At 51.6% G+C, this 23274-nt stretch overlaps 2 protein-coding genes across 2 annotated transcripts in view; one reads left to right on the forward strand and one right to left on the reverse strand.

Moving 5' to 3' along the window:
- Positions 1-4646, forward strand: part of GAL (galanin and GMAP prepropeptide) — a 6092-nt gene extending 1446 nt beyond the window's left edge. Inside the window, exons 4-6 of the mRNA XM_040638749.1 lie at positions 2626-2712; positions 3047-3124; positions 4380-4646. Coding sequence (XP_040494683.1) covers positions 2626-2712; positions 3047-3124; positions 4380-4450 — 236 coding nt within the window. The 3' untranslated portion in view covers positions 4451-4646. The remainder of the gene's footprint in view (positions 1-2625; positions 2713-3046; positions 3125-4379) is intronic.
- An 8297-nt stretch (positions 4647-12943) lies between these two features.
- The window catches only part of TESMIN (testis expressed metallothionein like protein), a 39853-nt gene continuing 29522 nt past the window's right edge, over positions 12944-23274 (reverse strand). Inside the window, exons 6-9 of the mRNA XM_008709190.2 lie at positions 21647-21749; positions 17681-17818; positions 15252-15427; positions 12944-13773 (exon numbers count right to left, since the gene is read on the reverse strand). Coding sequence (XP_008707412.2) covers positions 13566-13773; positions 15252-15427; positions 17681-17818; positions 21647-21749 — 625 coding nt within the window. The 3' untranslated portion in view covers positions 12944-13565. The remainder of the gene's footprint in view (positions 13774-15251; positions 15428-17680; positions 17819-21646; positions 21750-23274) is intronic.

Consider the following 23274-nt stretch of genomic DNA (forward strand, 5'->3'; position numbering starts at 1 on the left):
CCCCCCCCCCCCCCCCCCGTCTGTGCTCCTCCCAGCCTGGCTCGTTCTTGCTCAGGCGTCTGTGCAGCACAGAGCGGGACTTGGATCATTACCGAATGACCGAAATGCCTACGGTAGGAGGGGAGTGGCGAGAAGGGCGGGCCTGGGGCCTGCAGGCGTGGGTTGGTGGAGTCAGGTGACGAACTTTGCGTGAAGGTCTCACTGGGCAGGACTGAGTCTGGGCCGGGGCTGGGGCAGGGTCTTGCATCTGACCCCGTGGAGAGGCAGGAGGCGCCCACACGCCTCACCAGGGGCCTTATGTGGAAAAGGGTCAGCTGATCCGAGTCCTGGGATGTTCCCAGAAGGGGCCTGCACCCCCGATCGGCCTCATTAGCACTTTCTCTGCTTCAAAAGTTCAAATCTGGGTGGCGTGGAATGGGAGGACATTTTTGCCGACTTGTAATAGTCCATCAGCATTCCAAGCCACGCTGGGCCTTAACTCTGTGCCACGAATCTACCAGCTAGAACGTGTAGCCGGGGTGGGGTGGGGGCATGCGAGTGTGCGTGCAAGTGTGCGTGCATGCAGAACTGGAGTGTGTGGTTTCACCTGCAGCCATCCATTCCCAGACCTTGCCAGCCTGGCGGGAACTAGTGCTCGGTGTCCTGTCCTTGATTTGACACTGGCTGGACAGAGCGTGACTTTAGTGCTTTCCTGATGCAGAGAGCCCAGTGGACCTAGAGGTGCCAGGGACCTCAGAGATGCCCCAGGGTGGCAGCGGCACGCAGACAGGCTGCGGAATTCGTAGTAGGGGCAGGAGGCAGCAGGAAATGGGGAGACGGTGTGCAGACAGGTTACGCCTCCAGGTGACCCAGGCCCCAAAGGGGGCAGCTCTGGGACCCCGCAGGCTGTGGGTGTGGATGCCTCCCCCTCGCCGCTCCTTGCCCCCACTCTGCTTCCTGCCCATCCTCTGTCTGCCGTGGCACCTTCAGGTGTTAATTATCCTAGAGGAGGGGACAAGGGGAGACCTTTTACTTTCCTCTCCAATCGCTTACACACTCGTAGCTTTCAAATTTGCAGGTATGGTTGGTTTGGGGACAGCCATCAATCCTAAAAAAAAACCCCAAACCTCCCCTATTTATTTACTGTCTTCTGCACCAGGAAAGGAGGCAAACAACATGTAGGTCATATTCCATTCCCACCAGCGTAACTGGGAAGAACGGTGCGTTTAAACCAGCACGGGGACGAGTTCTTAATCCCGCACTGAACACAGACTTTGTCCCACTGCAGACGGTTGTCTCTGATCACCGGGAGGACGCTTCGAGAAACACAGGCACAGAGATGACCCACAGCAGGCCCTCTGGGTGCTCTGGTCTCAGGCTCAGTCAGAGGGCGGGCCCCACACAGGCCTGTCGCTGTGCGTGCCATAGCCCCGCCGGCAGGAGGGGCAGACAGGCACAAAGGGCGCACGTTTTCCCGAACCCTTTGTAACCCTGAGCCCTGTCACTCAGACAGCATCTCGTCTCTGTGCTTCTGGCCCATAAAAAGGAAGGAACCCTTTAGCGAAGATACTTACATTACTCTGGAATATTGAAAATATATTCAAGAGGACATGCATCTTGAGTTAGGAACAGCTCTTTTTTACTGTCACAGTCCAGCTGGGTCAGCAGAGGCCGCGCACCTAGACGAGGTTGTCAGTAGCTTTACAAGGCGCCAGTGTCGTCAGTGTGGGACACACTCTAGCAGCCGCCGCACACCTCGGGGGTGTGACCGCACTCGAGGCGCGTGGCAAGGATCATGGTTCTTCTTGCCCTGAGTGCCGTGCCCCGAACTCCGGCTCCGGGGAGAGGAGTCGGTGTCCTTTGGCCTAGCCTTGCAGATGCCAGCCCACCAGGCGAGCAGCCACAAGCCCCGAGCCACCCTGACCCTGTCCTCGTGGCCTCTTCTCCTTCACCCCCTAAACACCCCAAATCGGGTGCTTCGCTCCCTGCCCGGCCACTGGGTTAGGGCCTCATGCTTTCGTGCCGAGTTTCTCAAGGAACCGCTCCGCTAGCCGTCACGATTCCCTCCTTTCACACCAGCCGACGCAGGCACGAGCACGCGCAGGTGCACACGCACTCGGCCCCCCTGCTTGCCTCCCTTCCTCTCCCCCTCTCTCCGGCTGGCTTGTCTGTCTCTGGCTGGCGGGCTGGCTCCAGTCCACTTCCCACACAGCTGCCAGAATGGTCTTGAAAAGTAAGTCTGATTCGTCTGAACTTCAATTCTTCAGTGGCCCCCGTTTTCAGGGCCATAGGACCCCAACCCCTGTGGTCTCCCCAAGAGGCACCCAGGTCAGACGCCAGCACCCCTGGGACCTCCTCGACACTCCCCTCGCTGCACTGGGCCGCACTCCCCAGGGCCTGGCCAGCTCCACCAGGCGCCGTGCTCCCTCTCGCTCCCCTCCTGACTGGGCGGGCTCCTTCCTCTGGCAGAGTCCCAGCACCCATGGGGGACCATGCCTCTGGCCCTGGCACACTACTGTGACTTGTTACAGTCCAGGCGGGTGTGCGCTTCGATCATCAGCACCCACTGTGTCCTTTGGAGGTGGGAGGGTGTCATTATAGTAACGAGGAGGTCAGGTGCTTTCCTCTCATTTCATTTGCAAACAGATGCCATTGACAACCACAGATCATTTCACGAGAAGTCTGGCCTCACCGGCAAACGGGAACTCCCACCTGAAGATGAAGTAAGGCCAGGTGAGCGTTCCTGGGTCACTTCACTGCCGCTCGCCTCCCAGGGCACCCATGGCGGTGGGGTATCCAGCTCCTGCCCCCCGACCTGAGCCTGGCCCGGCCACATCTGCCAGAAGTACAAGCCCAGGACCCAGCGACAGTGCCCAGGGTGGCCACAGAGCCAGAGTCACTAGGCTCAAGGCCTCAGAAGAGTCTGGCCTTGACTGCTATGCTAAGCAAGGCCCTGGGGAGGGGCCGTGGCCAGTCCAGGGGCTTCCAGATGGCAGCCCTCCACAGGTGGGGCTGGGAAATCCACAGCACCGTGTGGCAGGAGGTAGACGCCAATTCTGTTTTCTAGGGCGCTTTGCCAGGCCGCTGTCCGAGAATGCTGCTATGCGCACGATAATCGAGTTTCTGACTTTCTTGCATCTCAAAGGTATGTGAAATATTACTGATTTTAAATGTCACCTCTTAGAACCCTGCCCACATAAAAAGCTTGTCAAAAAAGAATTCTGTAGAATTCTCCTGGGAAGTAACCTGCCATCCACTCCCATGCCTCAAGTCACCGCTGTTGGGTGGGAGAGCTGCCGAGGGGCTGGGATTGCTGCTGGCCCCAACAGTGGCTGTGGAAAGGGTCATCAGAGCTGCAGGGGAACCAGGGAGAGAGAGGGCCTCCCGTCCCACACCCTCCATTGGAGCTGTACTTCCTGGAAGGGTAACAAGTGCTAGACATTCCAGGGCCGCAGTTCCTCGTAGGCCGTCTTACTCCACGTCTCGTAAGCGTGGTCCACTGACCTGTATTTCAGATTCCGACTTTTGCTTATGCAGCCTCCCCGCAGAGCAGGCTGCACGCCCATCTCAGCAGTCTCCATCCTAGATCTGGTATCTTCCGTGGATACCACAAATGGCGAGGCCTCCCTGTGGGTCTGTTTCTACCCAGGACCTCTGCATGGCACTTGTCATCCGGGCGACAGAGAGCGGTCAGGACAGAGGCCGGCTGCAGTGCCCAGGGAGCAGAGCACAGGGAGACCGGGACAGGGGACCCCAGGGGAGGGGGTGCTTAGGGATTCTCTAGGAGAGACCTCTGTTTGTCGAGTTTTGCACTTAACTATCTTGTTGTGAGTTTGGTAGAGTCGAGACTGATTCTTGGGTTCTGTTTTGATCCATGCTCTTTGCTGGCTGGACCCATTGCCTTGGTTGAGGGAGTTCAGGAGGGTGTGGGAGGGAGGAGGTCAAGGCCTGAGCCTTCTTCCCTGGAGCCGTCCATGGGGACGGAGACTGTGGAGGACGACGTAGAAATCTCAAAACCCATAAGCAAGTTCGCTGTGTTGGAACCCCGCCGAGCCTGCAGGGAGCTCGGAGCTCTGCCGGGAAAATCCGCAGGCGACTTTTCCTGCAAAGGGGCGGATCCATTCTCCCAGGCACTTGTTTTTTAGTTTGCTCTGTTTTGAATTTTGTAACACGGAACTTCTTTCACTCGGAGATACCAGTGTTTATTACTCAAACAGGAATTATACTCTGACAGCTTCAAACTCATAGTAAGTGGGAGACTTGAATCATCAGGCGGTGGGATATGGCAAGTGATGCCCTCCATTTCGGGGCTGGTCCTGGGAGACCCCCGGGAGGACGAGCGCTGTCACTGTCCCTGCTGCAGACGTTTGGGATCTACTAAGCACACTCCTTCGTTGCAGAGGCCGGGGCCCTGGAGCACCTGCCCGACCTGCCGGCCGAGGTCTCCGCGGAGGACGGGGAGCAGCCCTGACTATGCTCCGGGCGCGTTCCTCTGTGCCGTGTCGCCTAAGGTCAAACTTGAACCCGACAGAAAACCTTGTGCCAACTTACGTAGAGTGACCAGTCCTGTCCCCTCTGCTCTGATGCTGTGTCGTTAGGGTTTTGTGGTTAAGACTTTCCCCCCTTTGGTAATTCTTCTGAGCGGCAAAATAAAAAAGAGCAATGGCTTTCGGTTGTCCTTTCCTTCCGTGTCTGTCACCACCGCCCCCAGTGCGTGTTACCAGCTAAAGCTGCGTCATAATCACGTGCAGCAGACGACAGTTTTAAATCCACATCCTACCCTGCACAGCGGGTCTGAGACGCCGGCTGCAGCCGGTAACTCAGTCGTCAGGGAGTCAAACGCAACCACGACAGGAGATCGTTACCAAAACAAGCAAAACCGGGTCGGACAGAAGCCCTGCCCGCAGGGGGCTGATACCTTAGAAAGATAGAAGCAGAAACCCTAACGCAGCCCTCAGCACAGTAGCGAGGGAGCTACGTGGTGCTCGTGAGGGTGAGAAGCGAGGGGGAAGACCTAACCGGAGGGCAGGCCCAGGGCCAGCTAGGGATTGACAGAAGGCAGCGGTAAAACCCGCGTGGCCGGGCCGGGAACTAAGTGTCCCCGCATCTCAGTGACCTTGGAGGTCAGGAGAGCTGTGCTAAGTGGGTGCTGTCTGTGGGGACGGCACCGCAGACTCGGCAGAGCAGAACCAGAGAGATCACACCCGAACATCCGGAGAGAAAACAGGCCGAGAGGCCAAGCCCTTCTGTTGCATCGCACGGAACTCGGAGCTTTATGCCTTTGCCAGGTGCGGTGCGGGAGGGGCGCCTTCCCGGGGCTGGACCGCCAGCAGTGGCTCTGACCCCTGGCCCACGTCAGCACCCCTGGGGGTCCCCGGTGGCCCACAGACCATAGCACGCCGAGTCTGGAGGCCCACCGTGTCTTTAACGTTGCCCCAGGTGACCGCCATGTGCCACCGAGCATGAGAATTGCCACCAAAAGACGTGCTTCCAGGCCACTGATCCCAGCCCCTATGGCAGGGACCGGAGCCCTGGTGCCCCTCTCCCCACTCTGTGAAGCCAGCCATTCCCTGGACGTGAAGCTGGGCTCCAAGGCTCTAGCCGCACCCATGTGGTTCCACAGTTCCCTCGCCCTGCTCAGACCCAGGTTACCCTCTCCCAGCTCAGGGCCACACCGGACCTCACCGGCCCTCAGCAGCCTCCGTTTCCCTCCCTCACATCGAATTCTCTAATGTCCGAACACGGCTCCGTGGGCCGCTCTCCAGCGCGTGGTTCGGGAGAGCTGGGTGCGCCCGCACCTGCCCTCCCAACAAGGGCCCGCCGCTGCTGCGGCTCAGGGCCCGCACCTCGGCTCCTTCCCGGGGAACGGACGGACGTGACTCACTGAGAGAGGTTGTCGCACCCTGGGCTGCCCAACATCGTGCTGGATGAAGGGCCAGTCCTCGGGGGCCTCGGGGGAGGACACTCTAGTTCCCAGGGACAAGGCCGTCGGAACTGGCTACAGCCGGGCTGCCTCAGTCAGCGGTGCCAGTGGCAGCATTTTCAAGGGAAAAAGTTTGCCAGCCGTGAGGGGAAGTGAAGAATTCACAGACAGTCCTGACAACCACCCAGATGACCAGCTGAGTGTGAGAGGAACGAGAATTCGAGGTTATTTCCCTCCTCGAAGAGGCAGCTGTCTCCATGCCAGGAACACGCCGTCACGAAAGCTGACCAAACCCTCCTTCTACAGTCTAGGGCCGGGGCCGGGGAGCCCCTCGCCGTGTCTGCCCCGAGCCTGAGGAGGAGAGAGCCTTGCTCTGGAGGTGCTTGGAGGAGGAGGACGGGGAGAGGTGTGGGGGCTAAGGAAGCCCTAGTGCAGGCGCAGAGCCTCCGACACAAGAGATCAAAGCTGGTCACTCTGACGTGCAGTCCATGAACTTTGGTTTTTAACACACTGCAAAACGAGAGGTTCTGTGCTCCATTTTACAGCCTGGATTTTACCCTATTTTACCCATGGTACAAACTGAGATGGCTCTAGAAAGCAGAAAGCCTGACCACCTCTGATCCAACTTTTAAAGAAAAGGTTGCTGCTTCTGCTTTCAGGAAGACAGACGAGATGTAATTCTCCCTGGTCCTCTTGCTAAGTACAGCCCTGGATGTATTGCATAAAGCAAGCATAAGACTCTGAATGGTCAAGAAGAGGGCAGACCTCAGGCCCCAAGGATGATACAGTGGTGAGTTCTGGGTTTCCTTTTTTGTCTTCTCAACAGAGTAAAGAGGCTGACTCACTCCAACTTGGTATAAGGGTTAATGCAATTCTTATCAAGGAAGAGGGGGGAAGGACAAGCTAAGCTAAAATAAGAGAAAATATCTGCAAACCACATGTCCCATCAAGGGATATCCCACCAAGGATATGTTTCTCTGAAGCATATAAAGGACTCTCAAAACTCAGCAGTAAAGAAAACAAATAATCCGATTTTAAAAATGGGCATGGGGCGCCTGGGTGGCACAGCGGTTGAGCGTCTGCCTTCGGCTCAGGGCGTGATCCCGGCGTTCTGGGATCGAGCCCCACATCAGGCTCCTCCGCTGGGAGCCTGCTTCTTCCTCTCCCACTCCCCCTGCCTGTGTTCCCTCTCTCGCTGGCTGTCTCTATCTCTATCGAATAAATAAATAAAATCTTTTAAAAAAATGGGCAAAATACAGGAACAAACATTTCACTGAAGATGATGAACAGATGGAAAATAAGCACATGAAACTATGTTCAACACTGTCAGTCATTAGGGGGATAAAGATTAAAACCACAGTGAGATTCCACTAAACACCGATCGGAGCAGCTAAAATAAAGCAATACCACCAAATGCTAGCGAGAATGCCGAGAAGGGGGATCACGCATCCACGGCTGGTGGGAACATGAAATGGTACAGCCGCTCTGGAACACAGCTTGGCAGTTCCTCTGAAAATGAAACATGCAGGTACCATTCGACCCAGCAATTGTACTCCTGGGCGTTTAACCCAGATGAATGAGAACTCACCTTCACACAACAACCTGCTCACAGATGTTCACAGAAGGTTTATTTATAATAGCAAAAAACTAGAAACAGACCCGACGTCCTTCAATGGATGGTTAAACTGCCACCACCCACACCACACACCTACCACTCAGCAAGTCAAAGTGACAGACTGCTGACATGCACCAACCCAGATGAATCGCCATTCTTCCGAGTGAACAAAATCCTAGGAAGTTATACACTGTATGATCCCACTTATACAGAGTTCTGAAATGACAGAGGCGTAGAAATGGAGACTAGGTCAGTGGCTCCCAAGGGTTAGAAAGGGGTGGGGAAAGAGGACGATGAGTGTGGCTCTAAAGGGTGACTTAGAGATAGGGTTCCTTGAAGTGATGGCAGTGTTCTGCATCTTGACCGTATCAATGTAGCATCCTGGTTGTGATAGCGCACAAGATGTTACCATTAGGGAAAACTGGATAAAGGGCATACAGCATCTCTCTGTATCATTTATTACAAATGCCTATGAATCTACAATGATCTCAAAACAAAAAGTATAGTTTTTTAAGCTATTAAAATATATTTTAGGGCCCCGATATGTTCACAAGTGAGTTCTACTAAATATTTAAGGAAAAAATTATTCCAATTCTTTATAATCTCTTCCAAAAGATAGAAGCAGAGGGAATATATCCTAACTCATTCTATGAGGCTAGCAGTACCCTAATAACAAAACCAGAGACATAACAAGAAAATTACAGACCAATATCTCTCATAAATACAGATGTAAAATCCTCAACAAAATATTAGCAAATCAAACCCAATAACATATAAAGAGAATTACACACCACAAGCAAATGGAATTTAACCAGGTAGCAAGTTTGGTTCAACATTCAAAAGTCAATTAATGTAATCATAACATCAACAGGCTAAAGAGGAAAAATCACGTGATCATATCAGTAGATACAGAAAAGGCATTTGGCAAAATCTCTCACCTATTTATGATAATTTTCAGCACACTGGGAATAGAGGAAATCTTCCTCAACTTGATATAGAACATCTACCAAAAAACCCTATAGCTAACATCATACTTAATAATAAGAAACCAAAACTTTCCTGCTAAGATCAGGAACAAAGCAAGGATGGCAAGGGGACATCCTTGGGAACATTGTGGTTGAAGTCCTAACTAACACAAGAAGACAAGGAAATAAAAGGCATACAGATTGGGAAGAAGAAATAAAACTGTCTGTTTGCAGATGACATGACTCTCTATGTAGGAAACCACAAAATCAACAACAACAAAAACTCCTGAAACTAAAAAGTCATCATAGCAAGGTTGCAGGATACAAGGTTAATATACAAAAGTTAATTGCTTTTATAAGTGCCTGGGTGGCTCAGTCAGTTGGGTGGACAAATCTTGGTTCCTGCTCAGGTCAGGATCTCAAGGTTGTGAAATTGAGCCCCGCCCCACATTCCACACTCAGTGGGGAGTCCGCTTGAGATTCTCTGTCTCCCTCCCCCTTGGCCCCTCCCCCTGCACGCGCGCGCTCTCTCTCTCTCTCTCAAGTAATAAATAAATCTTCAAAAATAACCAAAAGTTAATTGCTTTCCTGTATAACACCAACAAACAAGTGAAGTTTGAAATTAAATATGATACCATTTATGTTAGCACCTCCAAAAATGAAATACGTAGCTATAAAATCTAAAAAAATATATACAAGATCTATATAGGGAAAACTACAAACTCTGATGACAGAAATCAAAGAACTAAATAATTGGAGAAATATTCCATGTTCATGGATAGGAAGACTCAATATTTTCAAGATGTCCATTTTCAAGATGTCCAAACTTGATCTACAGCATCAATGCAATCCCAATTAAAATCTCTGAAAGTTATTTTGTGGGCATCCAAAACAGACTCCAAAGTTTATATGGAGAGGCAATAAGACCTAGAATATCCAACACAATATTGAAGAAAAAGAACAAAGTTGAAGGACTGACAACTAGCCGACTTTAAGACTTACCACAAAGCTATAATCAGGACACTGTGGTATTGGCAAAAGAATAGACAAATAGATCAATGGAATGGAATAGAAAGCCCAGAAGTAAACCTACATAAATACTGCTAGCTGATCTTTGACAAAGGAGCAAAGGCAACACAATGGAGCAAAAACAGTTTTTTCAAGAAATGCTGCTGGCACAGCTGGACATCCACATTCAAAAAAAAAAAAAAAAAGGAATCCAGACCCAGATCTTACACACTTCACAAAAATTAACTCAAAGTAGATCATTTACACAAATATAAAATGCAACACTTAAGCTCCTATAACATAGAGATCTAGATGGCTCGAGCATGGCAGCGACTTTTCAGATGCAACACCAAAGTCATGATCCATGGAAGAGTAATCGATGAGCTGGACTGCATCACAATTTAAGACTTCTGTTCTGCAACAGCCACTATTGAGAGAATGACAAGACAAGCCACTGACTGGGAGAAAATATTTGCAAAATACATATCTGATAAAGGACTGTTATCCAAAATATACAAAGAACTCATAAAACTCAGCAATAGGAAAATGAACATGCCAGTGTTGGGCCAAAGACCTGGACAAGACACCTCACTAGGAAGATATGCAGAAGGCAAGAAAGCACACGAAAAGATGAGCCACATCGTACGTCATCAGGGAATCACAACTGAAAACGAGATACAGCTTCACGCCTATGGGACGGGCCAAACTCCAGAAGGCTGACAGTGTGATGCTGCTGTCCCACTTCACCCCTGCCCACCCGCACCCAGGGTCCTCCGTAGGCAGACAGAGGGAGACGAGGGAGAGCGCCCTTGCCCATCTTTTCCCCAAACTGATTCCCCCGGCACCATCTTCATCTTAGAAGAAACTTCCATCTTCCGCTCCCTAAACCAGTACTCTAGCCTAGCCCATGCAACACTTGTCTATTGTTGTTGAAAGCTGCATCCCACTGGAATTTGACCAACCTCGGTAGGACTTCAGGTAATTAGTGCAGCGTTTTGTAAAAGGATGACGAGCTTCAGAGCCAAGAGGAGGACCATAGACAGGTTCCTGCTGCTGTTTTCCAGGCAACAGAAGGTTCTCTCTCCAGGATGTGTCATAGGTTCCCGTGTTTTCTGTATTGTTGACAAGCTCATGGTTAACTGAGAGGAGAGAAAATTTTCAGCATGTGTAACAGAAACATGTGGTCTCTGCACTGGCACCTGACAGAGCTCCTAAAACCCTTGTAATTTCTTGGGTCGTTAGAGTGTCTTTTATTCTAATGAGGCGACTCTGGGTGGGCTCCTGCTGGGGGTTGGTTACCAGAAAGACCCAGCCACGTGCTCGGGGGAAGGGAGAGGGGCTGGAGATTGAGTTGATACTTGATTGTGCCTATGACAGGAAGCCTCCGTACAAATCCCTAAAACACAGGGTTCGGGGTCTCTGGGTTGGTGACCTGCCAGGAGGGTGGCACCCCCAGCTTCCCAGGGACAGAGTGCGCCCCTGAACTTTGCCCCATGCACTTCTTCATCCGGCTGCTCCTATGACCCTTTAACAGCCTTTGTAATGGGTCGGTAGCAGTAAGTGAAGTGTCTCCCTGAGCTCTGTGAGCGGCTATGGCGGCTTCTCAGACCCGAGGCGGGGTCCTGGGGACCGCCAGCTGCAGCCAAGTCACACAGAAGTGTGTGGGTTCACCTGGGGGCCCAGTACTTGCAATGGGTGCCTGAGGTTGGGGGCAGTCTGGGGGACTGAGCCCTTCCCTCGGGTAACCCGACACCCGCTCCAGGCAGTGTCAGAATGAATGAAGTAATAACAGGATACCCAGTGGGTGTCCAGAGAAACGGAGACTTGACTGGTGGAGGGGAAATGCCACGTGTGTCGTGTCAACGTGTTCTGAGGGGAGAAACAGCTTTCCTTCTGCATGTCGTTTGTTATGACTTTTTCTCAGATTCTTGAATAGGCAAGGTTTAAGCTAAGCTGCATTTGGGGAAAAATAAAACCAGAAAACCCCCTGAAAACCCAACAGATAGTCTCGCCCTAATCACAGACGCAGACACAGCCTAGAGAGAGACAGAGAGGGTTCACTTAGCGCAGTAACACCAGAAGTAGGGACATGCTCTGTTTATTTTTATAGAGGTTTAAAATGGCATGGGCTCTTTCCGGCAACAAAAGAGCTCCTTTTATATCTTTTTAGTCATCATATGCAGCTCTCACCTCTGGGCGTTACACCGGCTTGCTACACAGCTCTACTCTGCTCTCACTTCTCATACTGAATTTTCCAAAAGCTGTATGGGGTTACTAAATTTTCCCTGGCGAGAAACTCTCCAGGGGTCGTGCCCTTTCCCTAATTTTCAGGCTTTGGCTCAGTATCCCCGGCCGCAGCCGGAGTCTCCTGGCCCAGCACCATTGGTCCCTCACCCCACATGAACCTGGGCTCCGGGCAGTTCCTGGGTCATGCGGGTGCCCGACCCCAGGGCAGCTGCTCTCCTTCCTCCCTGGCCAGGACATTCTCCGGGCTCTGCAGGTGGGCCACACCTGGCTTCAGGGCCTTTCGAGGCAGCTCTTTGCCTCCGAATAGTTCTGGAGAACAGTGCTCCCTTTGCCTCCCTCCACACCTGTGCCCTGCGGCTCCCGAGCCCCTACAACGTGCCTGGTGTGCGCCGAGATGGGAGTGTAAAACACACGCTGGATTCCAAAGATTTGGTACGTACAAAAGAATGTGGAATATCTCTATCATTTTTATTTTGATTATGTGTCAAAATGACAGTAGATAAAAGATTATTAAATAAATTTCACCTACTCCTTTTCACTCTTTAAAATGTGTGGCTCCCAGAAAATTTTAAGTTACTTGTATTGCCATTGGCAGCACTTCAGGGGAGATGCAGAGGGAAGGCCGCCCCCCAGGAAGGGGTCACAAGGCCCTGTTTCAGGCCCCCCCCCAGCCCCCAGGGTGCCGTGGACGGGGCTCCTCGGGCAGATGCACGTGGGACTGGAAGCGCCCCGGGCAACGGGGCACCCAACCTGGGCACAGCCCCGCCACCACCCGGTGCTGGGCTCTGCGCCCAGCTTGCCGCCACCAGTCTCCATCCGAAGGAGCCAAAGGGGGAGAGAAATGGTGAAGAAGTAAGGATTTTCTCCCCCTCTGTGGTTCCCCGACTGAACTTGCTGTTCCAGGTCCAGCTCCACTAACGCCCGCGGCCACTGGGCTCCGCGCTGACAGCGCTGGCCGGGAAGCGAGCTTCCGAAACGGGCCCCAAGGGGCCGACGCTACTCTAAGCACAGAAACGCGGCGACTATGTTCTCAGTCACTAAGTTAATGATGACAACGCAGGACATTTGAAATTTTTAATCCTCTTTGCTTTTCCAAAAGAACCAAAAGAGAGTCAACTTAATAACTAATCTTACCTGCTGGTTTCTGACAACTAGTTAACCATATTTTAACAAACAATAATAATATTAGAACAGTAATTAGGGAGAAGTTAATTGGACAATAGAGCTTTTCCACATTCAAATGAAAACACATAAGAAACGAGATCACTTTCAGTCATAGCCACGAGCCCGCCGCCCGGGTTTCACGGTGGCGCGAGGGGAGACCGAGAATCTGTGGGACTCTGGGAAAAAGTCCACTCTCAGGAATTCCTCAAGGTACTCGGTACTTCTCGGGAGATTTTACATTGTATCTTAGCAGCCCATCCGGAGAATTTATTTCAAAATAATTTTAGTGAAAAATCATTACGGCTTTTCAGCAGAGAAGCCTCCCGAGGAAAACCTCCCAGACAGGGTGAGGTCCGTGGCAAGGGACTGTCATCGCTCCAGGGCCTGCTCCCACCCTCCAGCCCGCTACGTGCGTGCCCACGGTTCTCCCAGGGCCAGACAGCAACGGTCAGCGGTGTCCCGCACGTCCTCACAAGGGGGGCTTGTGATCGCCAAGACCCTCACCCGCTCTGAGGAAACCCCCGGCACCCCGACGCGGAGGGAAAGCCTGACCTTGGCGACCCAGCCGTTGACCGGACCCGGCCTCGTGTTCCTCAAACGGCCTGTCTAAACTACGGCTTTCTTTCCCTCAGAAAACTGAAACAAAATCTACGGCCTTCAGACCTCACTGCACTGAGCTCCACTCAACTTTCAACCCTTTGGACTTAAACTCAATACGGAGAATCTGTGACAGGCACCTCCCGAATTCCTCCAGGATCATCTGCTCCGCCAGGCACTCCGAGCAGTGCTCCTTCTCGGCCTCTTCGCCCTGGGCCAGCAGGCAGGCGCACGTGGCCTCCACCACCTCCCAGGAGATGCACGACGAAGAGCGCCTGGCAGAAACAGAGCGGTTACAGGCCGCGTCCTCAGCGCCACGTTGAAATACCTCACAGAGTCAACGGGTGTTTTAAAGAACGTCACCAGCGGAACCTAATGTTATCTTCCTAATATTGGAAACCGTGACCATAGCAAGGGTTGCTTTTAGAGGAAGCTGTCTGCTTCTTGACACCCATCTCGTGGCAGATTCTAAAGATTTTCAAAGGCAGACCCACCGTACCACTCAGAGGCTCCGGGCGACAGCGTCCAGCCCAGGGGCTGAGCAGGGGTAGAAGCAGGAATCTCAGATAAGACAGGCCCTAGAAGTGCGGCGAGCCGCCTGCTCGGAGCTCCGGGCAGAAAGCGGGCGCTCGGGAAAGCCCGCACCCTGGCTGCCGGCCCCACCACCCCCAGGGGCACCTGGGGCGCCAGGAGGCCAACGGCTCTGAGGACTCGCCCCCGTGGAGGGGTGCTGTCGGCACGGCCTCCCTCCGAATGCCCGTGGAGCCCTGAACCAGGTACTCTATCGTGCAAGACGGGCCACGCCCCCACTGCGCTCGAGGGGCCATGGTGGCTCAGCTAGACGGCCGCCCAGGTAGGCCCGAAGTGCAGGAGTTCAGGAAAACTTCCGGAAGTCCTGACAAGTGTTGGATGATGAAAATAGACACAGGACTTGGAATTGGTTAAAATCTCTCTCTACAGACAACTCACAATGACTTTTGTTGAAGATGAAGAAACAGGGCCGCCCTCAGGTCAAGGAGAGTCATAACATTTTGAGGCCAGACTCCACCCTACATTCGGTTGGACACTAGGCGTCCCGATGCCAGGACAGAACATCTTCGCTCACCCTTTCAGAGACGATGAAACCGTGTTTGGTAAATTTTTACTGATAAAGACCTCCGCAGGTCACGTGATGAGTACCTCTGATGTCTCTGACCAAATTAGCATGAACTGGCTTTTCAAAATTTTATGAATTCATGATATCTGGTACTTTATCAGGATATCGCTCATGGCATCGAATTGAAAGGAATTTTTTTTTAAATGGATAAATCTAGTCCGATGTATAGTAAAATTATCACTCAACCTTTGAGACCTGCTAGGATTACAACATGGCCTCAGCTTAGTCCACCTAGTGTGCCATCCATCATCCTGTTAGGAGGGAGCGCAGCAGGCAGCCTGTCAGCTCACATGGTAAGCACTGGGTCACGTACCCGCTGTCTGGAGATCACGCCCTCGCTGCCCGAGAGCACTGACCTGTCGGCCATCCCTGCGGGGCACCTCTGCTTATACTCAACGTGGGGAGCTCTGTCCCTGAGGACAGACGGGACGGAGCGGTCTCGGCAGCAGAGGCCCCGCAGAAGCACGGGGGGCTGTCCCCTTCCCCCCATCCCTCGCACCCCCCATAGACACACACACTTTCTTCCCAGTGTATAGACTAACTCTCCTCAAATTAACCTCTGTTCCCCTCTCTGGAGGGCTGGTTCACAGTACCTACCTATCTTGTCTGAATTTTGGTAGTCCTGAGAATTTAGTTGGTGACAAATGAAGATTGCCTTCAAACCCTCCAATTTCCATATAGTTGGGCATGTTCATTAGGGTTTTCCGTTCTGGGCTTTCTTCATAATTTTTGCAACCAATGCATTTGCAAATAGAAGAACACATAATTTTGGCCTGGTAACATAAAACGCTTCAATAAAATTAGACTGTCCTATAATTCATCAAAAAACAACACATTCTATTTGGACCTTAAATAACTCTTTGTTTATGTGTGTGGGTGTGTGTGTGATCCACAATTTTCACACAAACATGGGGAGGGGGTTTGGAAGGCTGGCGTGTGAGTGCAGGCATGAGTCCTAAGCAGAGGGAGGGGTCAGAGCATTGTCCCTGACCGGAAACGGGTCCTAGGATCCCAACGCGCAGGTGTCAACTCACCCCCCTTCATTGCACTTGATAGATACTGTGTTTTCACACACAGGGGGTCTGTGGCCACCCTGCGTCCAACAAGCCCATTGACACAGGTTTTCCAATGGTCTTAGCTCGCTTCGTGTCTCTGTGTCACGTTTGATAATGCTCTCAATATTGCAAATTTGATCTGTGCCCAGCAATGGCGACCAAGATCATCAGAGGGTGATCAGTACTTAGTGATGACGACCAAGATCATCAGAGGATGATCGGTACTTAGTGATGATGACCAAGATCATCAGAGGGTGATCGGTACTTAGTGATGACGACCAAGATCATCAGAGGGTGATCGGTACTTAGTGATGGTGACCAAGACCATCAGACGGTGATCGGTACTTAGTGATGATGACCAAGATCATCAGAGGATGATCGGTACTTAGTGATGGTGACCAAGACCATCAGACGGTGATCGGTACTTAGTGATGGTGACCAAGACCATCAGAGGGTGATCGGTACTTAGTAATGATGACCAAGATCATCAGAGGGTGATCGGTACTTAGTGAAGAGGGTGATCGGTACTTAGTGATGATGACCAAGATCATCAGAGGGTGATCAGTACTTAGTGATGACGACCAAGATCATCAGAGGGTGATCGGTACTTAGTGATGATGACCAAGATCATCAGAGGGTGATCGGTACTTAGTGATGATGACCAAGATCATCAGAGGGTGACCAAGATCATCAGAGGGTGATCAGTACTTAGTGATGGTGACCAAGATCATCGGAGGGTGATCAGTACTATTTAACAGAGGTGTTGCCTTGCTTTTTAGACTTCATGCCACTGCACACCTAACAGAGGAGGGTGATCAGTACTATTTAACAGAGGTGTTGCCTTGCTTTTTAGACTTCATGCCACTGCACACCTAACAGACCGTCGTGCAGTGTGAACAGAACTGCACTGGGCTGGCCTGAGTGCGGTGTTCGCTTCACTGCAGTGTTCTGGACCTGAGCCCCCAGCATCTCCGAGGCGGGTCTGTCCTGCCGGCTCAGCCGTGGCAGGGAACGTGTGGCGGGGGAGAGTCTGAAACCCACCGAGGGCCCGCCTAGCGGGGCTGTCCTAGGGGAGGCCCTTGCTGCTTGCTTGTGGGTGGACTTGGCTTCTTGGCACGAGGCAGCATGCCTGGCAAGCCGGGGCCCAAGCCCTTGCTCACACCGGCCACAGGGGCCGTCTGAACGTTGGCCTGGCCAACAACCATGGCTCCCACTTGGTCTCAGCTGCTACGGATGTCCCTCTGTTCTCTTCAGCTTGGAGATGCTCATCAGAGGGTATCTATTATGTTTTACTCTGCCCCCTGGGTGTTTGGAGCAGGAGGCTTTTCAGGACTTCTAGTCTACTCTAGAGACCACAGGAGATCAGCACCTCATGCCGGCTGCTGCCTGGCACAGGCTCAGCCTCTGGAAAGTGGGGAAGAGCAGGCAGAGACACTGTGAGTGCATTTGAGACCTGCTCCGCTGGGGGGTGCCACTCACTGCTGGAATTCTCTAATTCTGCACTCCTTTTGACCGCATTTTCAAAATCCTAGCAGGGGGATGGCTGGGCCGCTTACTCAAGAGCTTCCAACGTGTGTCCCCGGAATTATGAGGACTCTTCTCAAGCCTGACCATCTGGGACAACCTTTTAAAAATAAAATTCACAGGTACCCCGCAAAGACCGCAAGCAAACCGAAGGAGAGCCTTTCAAGGAAGGGTTTCCCGGCTGCTTCACTGCTGGGGCCTGTGGGCTCCTTCCTCTCTCCTTCCCTTTCCTTCAACACCAACAAAAGAGGGGGAAGACGAAGGGGGAGAGCAAGTCCCTCCACTGCCAGTGAGCTCGTGAGAATCGGGCAGACGCTCTGGCCCAGGAACTGCTCTGCACCGCGGCGCGCTCTGCCGGGCGGCAAGGCCCGCGGTCCGCTCCGGTCTCTGTGCGCCAGCCTGGGGACAAGGTCCACACGGGGCCCCGTGGCCTGGGGAGCAGCTCACCTCATAGCACTCACAGTAATTCTTGAGGCAGCCCGAGCGCCGGCAGTTACAGCCTTTGTTGTGGCGAGGCTTCACATCCCCCAACTTGCCTTTCCCAATCTTTGGTTGGAAAGCTTCTGGGTTTCTATCAAGACATGCCTGGGACAGAAAACACAAAATCCTATCAAAATGCACCTTATTATGTAAAAATTAGGTTCAGTGAATGGCATCTCGTTTGTTTGCCATGTTAATCCATCTGTTGCTTTAGGAAGAGCCGCAGGACACCAGGGAGTATCACGCAGCCATCGAAAGGACAAACTCTTACCGTGTGCAACGACGTGGCTGGGACTAGAGGGTCCTGTGCTAAGAGAAATGAGTCAGTCAGAGAAAGACAAACACCGTATGATGTTACTCACGTGGAATTTAAGAAACAAAACAGATGGACGTAGGGGAAGGGAGAGAAAAATAAAATAAGATGAAATCAGAGAGGGAGACAAACCAGAAGAGACTCTTAATCTAGGAAACACACTAAGGGTTGCTGGAGGGGAGGGGGTGGGGATGGGTAAGTGGGGGATGGACATTAAGGGGGGCACGTGATGGGAGGAGCAGGGGGTGTGATGTGCAACTGATAGTCACTGACCTCTGCCTCTGAAACTAGTGATACGCTATATGGTAATTAACTGAATTTAAATAATAAAAATAGGAAGAACCACATGAGGCAGTGTGTCCTTCCATAGTTCAGAAAGTGCGTCCCCTTCTTGTTTCATTTTACTTCCTTTACACCATGAAAGGCATTGCTTTTTTTCCCTGAGTTTCAAAGTCATACATATTTACTGTAAAATAACTGAATGTTAAAGATGCAAAGAAAATGATTGTGTCCGTGTGACCTACTTCTTTTCCAGCATGTCTCGTGTGCTTTTCCTGAGACAGCTGGGGTCGTGGTGCTCTGCTAACAGCTCACATGTATTAAATGCTGACCGTGTTCCAAGCACGTTCCATGTGATTTATGTGCACTCTTGCCCTTAACCCTCACAGCAGCCTTGGGGAATAAATACCACTGTTGCTTCTGTCTCACAGATGAAGAAATCAAGGCCGCGAGGTGAAGTAATAAATGGCGAGTGACGGATGCGACCTCCAGTCCCTGTGCTCACGCCCAGCCCAGAGGCTCAACCACTGGGCTGTGTCCTGCTCACACGACACGCTCATTTTTTTTTTTTTTTTTTTTTTTTTTTTTTTTTTATTTATTCGACAGAGATAGAGACAGCCAGCGAGAGAGGGAACACAAGCAGGGGGAGTGGGAGAGGAAGAAGCAGGCTCATAGAGGAGGAGCCTGACGTGGGGCTCGAACCCGGAACGCCGGGATCACGCCCTGAGCCGAAGGCAGACGCTTTAACCGCTGTGCCACCCAGGCGCCCCATACACGCTCAGCTTTTTATCCTGGCTTGTTTAACTCTTTTCACCTGTCCTTCCACTATCTGTCTAGACAGACAGATGCATACATATTTTTATTAACAAAGTGATTCGAGCAATTTGAGCAGCACAGGAGTCACAGCAGCACCTCTGTGCTTTGCTCTCCCCGCAGAGGTTAACAGCTAGGACCTGGGCCGCCCGACACCAGAACTTCCCATTGCTGCGGAAGGTCCTTCGGACAGCACGGGCCTGGAGCAAGGCTGCTCTGTGTGCACGTTCTTATTCTCACTGAGGGTGAGGGACAGGGAGTGCACCATCCGGGGGTGGAGCGTGAGGAATGGAGCAGGAGTGTGCCCGGTGTAACCCCCCCAGGTCAGGTTGGAGGGTAGTCCAGCCCCCAGAGGCTCCCGCAGACTCCTCCCCATCAACATGCCCGGGTGGGAACCACTGTGCCGACCTCGACTGCTTCCACGGCGCGTGGGCCCCTGCAGTGTGCCCTGTGATGCCCGCTGCCTTCACCAGCACCACGCCCTCGAGACTCATCCGCGAGGAGCGCTCCGTGGCCGTGCTTTCTTCTTCACTGGTGTGTAGTATTCCACTGTACGAGAGAACACTCCACCCCAATGGACATGGGGCTGTTTCCAGGGTGGGGCTGCGGTGTGTGTCTGCAGTGGACACATACACTCATTTCTGTTGTCTCCGTTTTTAGGAATGAAACCGCTGGGGCGTAGCACCTACAAAGGTTCAGCTTCAGAAACTACTGCCAAACAATTTCCCCAAGCGGTTGTACCAACTTATGTTCCTACCAGCAATGCTTGAAAATTCCAACACTTTCAAAATAAAACTTTATATGCTTATAATTGTAGACAATACCCTTTAAGCCTAAAGAAAATGCTACACTACTAAAGTTTAGAGGCATCAAATTTTCTTCTGTCCCATGGATCTGGCTGTATCAAAATGGGTAAGATATTTTTGAATGATTTATCTATAATTCAAGAGGGGAATTAAATTATTGTAGAAACAAAACAGACCAACCATAACACAGCCTGACAGTCTCAAGTCCACATGTGATGGCCCTTGGTTTCCTTTTGTAAACTGGGGGCACCAAATATGCCCCCAGAGCAGGCTGGCAACCCCACGCCTACCTGTCTTCCCTCCTCTGATGATGTTTCGTGCCTGCAGGAAGGGGTGAAAAGTGCGAGCTCCTGTAGCCTTTTGCAAGTGTGGGGCTGCAGGAGCTGCTGATGGCCCCCTGAGGAAAGTCCAGATTCTCCCCTCACCCGGAAATTAGACACGTGTCGTGGCTCAGAGCCTCCACCCAGTTCTCTGACTAGCAGGCTTTCGACACCTCTCAGACTGCACTCTACATGCTTGGGCTTATCTGCTACATGATAGGACCCAAATCTCTAAACCCCATATCAGGACAAAGTGGACATTTGCACGTTCTTCTATCAGAACCTTCCGACAGTGCTGCACCCCTGAAGCCATCCCACATGGCTGCCACACTCTGGACAGCTCTGGTCAAGGGCCAATATTCCACCTTCAGGAACAGAGTCCTTCTCATCGTATACTCCTCAACACTTTGGGTTTTCCCAATATTGAAATTGGTTGGGAGTCTCTGGAGATAGTTTTATGAATATCTGAAGCACTTTTTGAAAAAAAAATTTATTTTTAAAGAGAGAGAAAAATGGGAATGCAAGCTGGTGCAGCCACTCTGGAAAACAGTATGGAGATTCCTCAAAAAGTTGAAATTATAGCTACCCTATGGCCCAGCAATTGCACTACTGCGTATTTACCCCAAAGATACAAGGTAGTGATCCGAAGGGGCACCTGCACCCCAATGTTTATAGCAGCAATGTCCACAATAGCCAAACTATGGAAAGAGCTCAGATGTCCATCAACAGATGAATGGATAAAGAAGATGTGGGGTGTATAAACATACAATGGAATAGTATGCAGCCATCAAAAAGTGAAATTTTGACATTTGCAATGACATGGATGGAACTAGAGGGTATTATGCCAAGTGAAATAAGTCAATCAGAGAAAGACAATTATCATATGATCTCACTGATATACAGAATTTAAGAAACAAGGCAGAGGATCTACAGGGGAAGAGAGGAAAAAATGAAACAAGACGAAACCAGAGAGGGAGACAAACCATAAGAAACTCTTAATCTCAGGAAACAAACCGAGGGTTGCTGGAGGGGAGGGTGGCTGATGGGCATTGGGGAGGGTATGTGTGGTGAGTGCTGGCTGTTATGTAAGACTGATGAATCACAGACCTGTGTCCCTGAAACAAATAATACATTAAAATTTAAAAAAAAAAAAGAGGAGAGCAAAAAAAGAGAGAGAGAGAGAGCATGAGCAGGGAAAGGGGCAGAGGGAGAGGGAGAACCTCAAGTAGACTCCCTGCTGAGCACGGAGCCTGATGAGGGACTCGATCTCATGACCCTGAGATCGAGACCTGAGCCGAAACCAAGAGTCAGACACTTAACTGACTGAGGCACCCAGGTGCCCCATATCTCAAGCACCTTTAAACACTTTCAGAATGCATGTATTTAGTGGAAAAATTGTTACCTTGATGGCCTTGAACCGTTGGATTTCGTGACGTAGATTGTTACAACAATTATTACAGTTGCAGTTGTTGCAAAAGTCCCCACTGGCAAAGCAATCGCAGTACCTGTGAAGCAAGAGCACGGCGCGTCAGAGGCGCGGGCGGCACAGTGAGCAGACCGCGCTAGCAACACACGGGAAGAGAGCCCGCCAGCACGCTGTAGTTCGGCACGACTTTCCCCTAGATGGCTCTCCTTTTTTATGAAAACTACAACACCTGGGATGGTGCTCTCCAGTGACCAACAGAGGAGAAAGAGAAACCAGTTCAAATACTGCCCATCGCTGTCCATCGTCTCCTGCCCCCGCCCCGTGCCCACCGACACTCTCCCAGGAGCACCCCCAGGTGGCGGGCAGAAACCATCAACCATCGCAGTCCCAGTCCACCCACTCAACCGAAGGGGAGTTCTCTTCTTGGCCAGACCTTGACTGTGAGTGAAAACTAACGGGGCCTGGAGGCCGAACGTGGCTTGGGTTTGATCTTACTTCCACTCCCTGTCGGCGTGTGGAGGAAAAGATGGATGGTGCGAGAACCACGTACCAACGACTGCTGTCATCGTCTCGTATAATAAAGGGTTGTTTGTGAATTCAGAGTCTACAGAGTGGCTTCTTTAGCAGAATCTCTCCCTGAGTGTGTCCACTGTGTCCTGGAATTCTGGAGGTCATTCTGGTGACAGAAAGGGTTTTCCCTGAAGAACCATCAGCGATTATGCCTATTAAGACACGTGCTCTCGTGCTGTACAGAAGAGGCATTTAGAGTCCGTGCCTTACGTGGTTTCAGTATGGGCAGGGACAAGACAGTGTCCTCAACTCACTTAAAAATTCCGTGTTGAGGCAAGGACTCCCAACATCTTACCTATAACCTGTACCCCAGAGAGGTTTCGGGAGCTCATCAGCCACTCCACAGCTCCCGTGTGCGACTGGAGAAGACCGCCTGCGCCCTCCCGAGAGCATGAGTCATTGAAGAGAGCTTCAGATCCAGGTGTGTAATACCGGCGTGGCCACCGGGCCCCCGTGTTATCTGATAGACGTTATGTGTCAGTCAGCGTCTTGAGCTATAAAATGGAAGTCGTGGCATCTAACCTACTGGTCTCAAGGGGTCGCAGGGATTGTCTCCCATGCAGTGCTGCGTGAGGCCAGGAGGGCCCATGTCTGGCAACGTGGGAGATTGGATGTCTGTAGAAACCTTACTGTTATAGAATTCCTAAACATTATTCTTTTGATATTTATTATTTTAATTCTTTTAAATAATATTGTAAAATGCATGTCAAGCCAAGAGGAAAGTAGAGGAGATTATCAGAGGCGAAATAAAGAAGAAACTGTGAGCCAAAAGGGGAGAGTTCGGTAGCTGCCGAGTGTTGTCCTGGGGCATCTGCCCGTCCCTGGTGACCGAGAGCCTGCTCGTGCAGGAGACAGAAGGAAGCCAAAGTCTGGCTACCAAAGGTGGCAGTTGCACCAGAGACACCCCCCTTCCCCCCATATAAAGCATGGGTCCTTGAAAAGAAACCTCTCCACAAATCTACTTCAGAGAAGGGGTGGAGACACATCCTCTCTGAAGCACAGGGCGAAATATGAGAGTGTCCCCTAAGGCTTCC

This window comes from Ursus maritimus, unplaced genomic scaffold (assembly GCF_017311325.1).
Source record: "Ursus maritimus isolate PB19 unplaced genomic scaffold, ASM1731132v1 scaffold_23, whole genome shotgun sequence".
Classification (NCBI taxonomy): domain Eukaryota; kingdom Metazoa; phylum Chordata; class Mammalia; order Carnivora; family Ursidae; genus Ursus; species Ursus maritimus.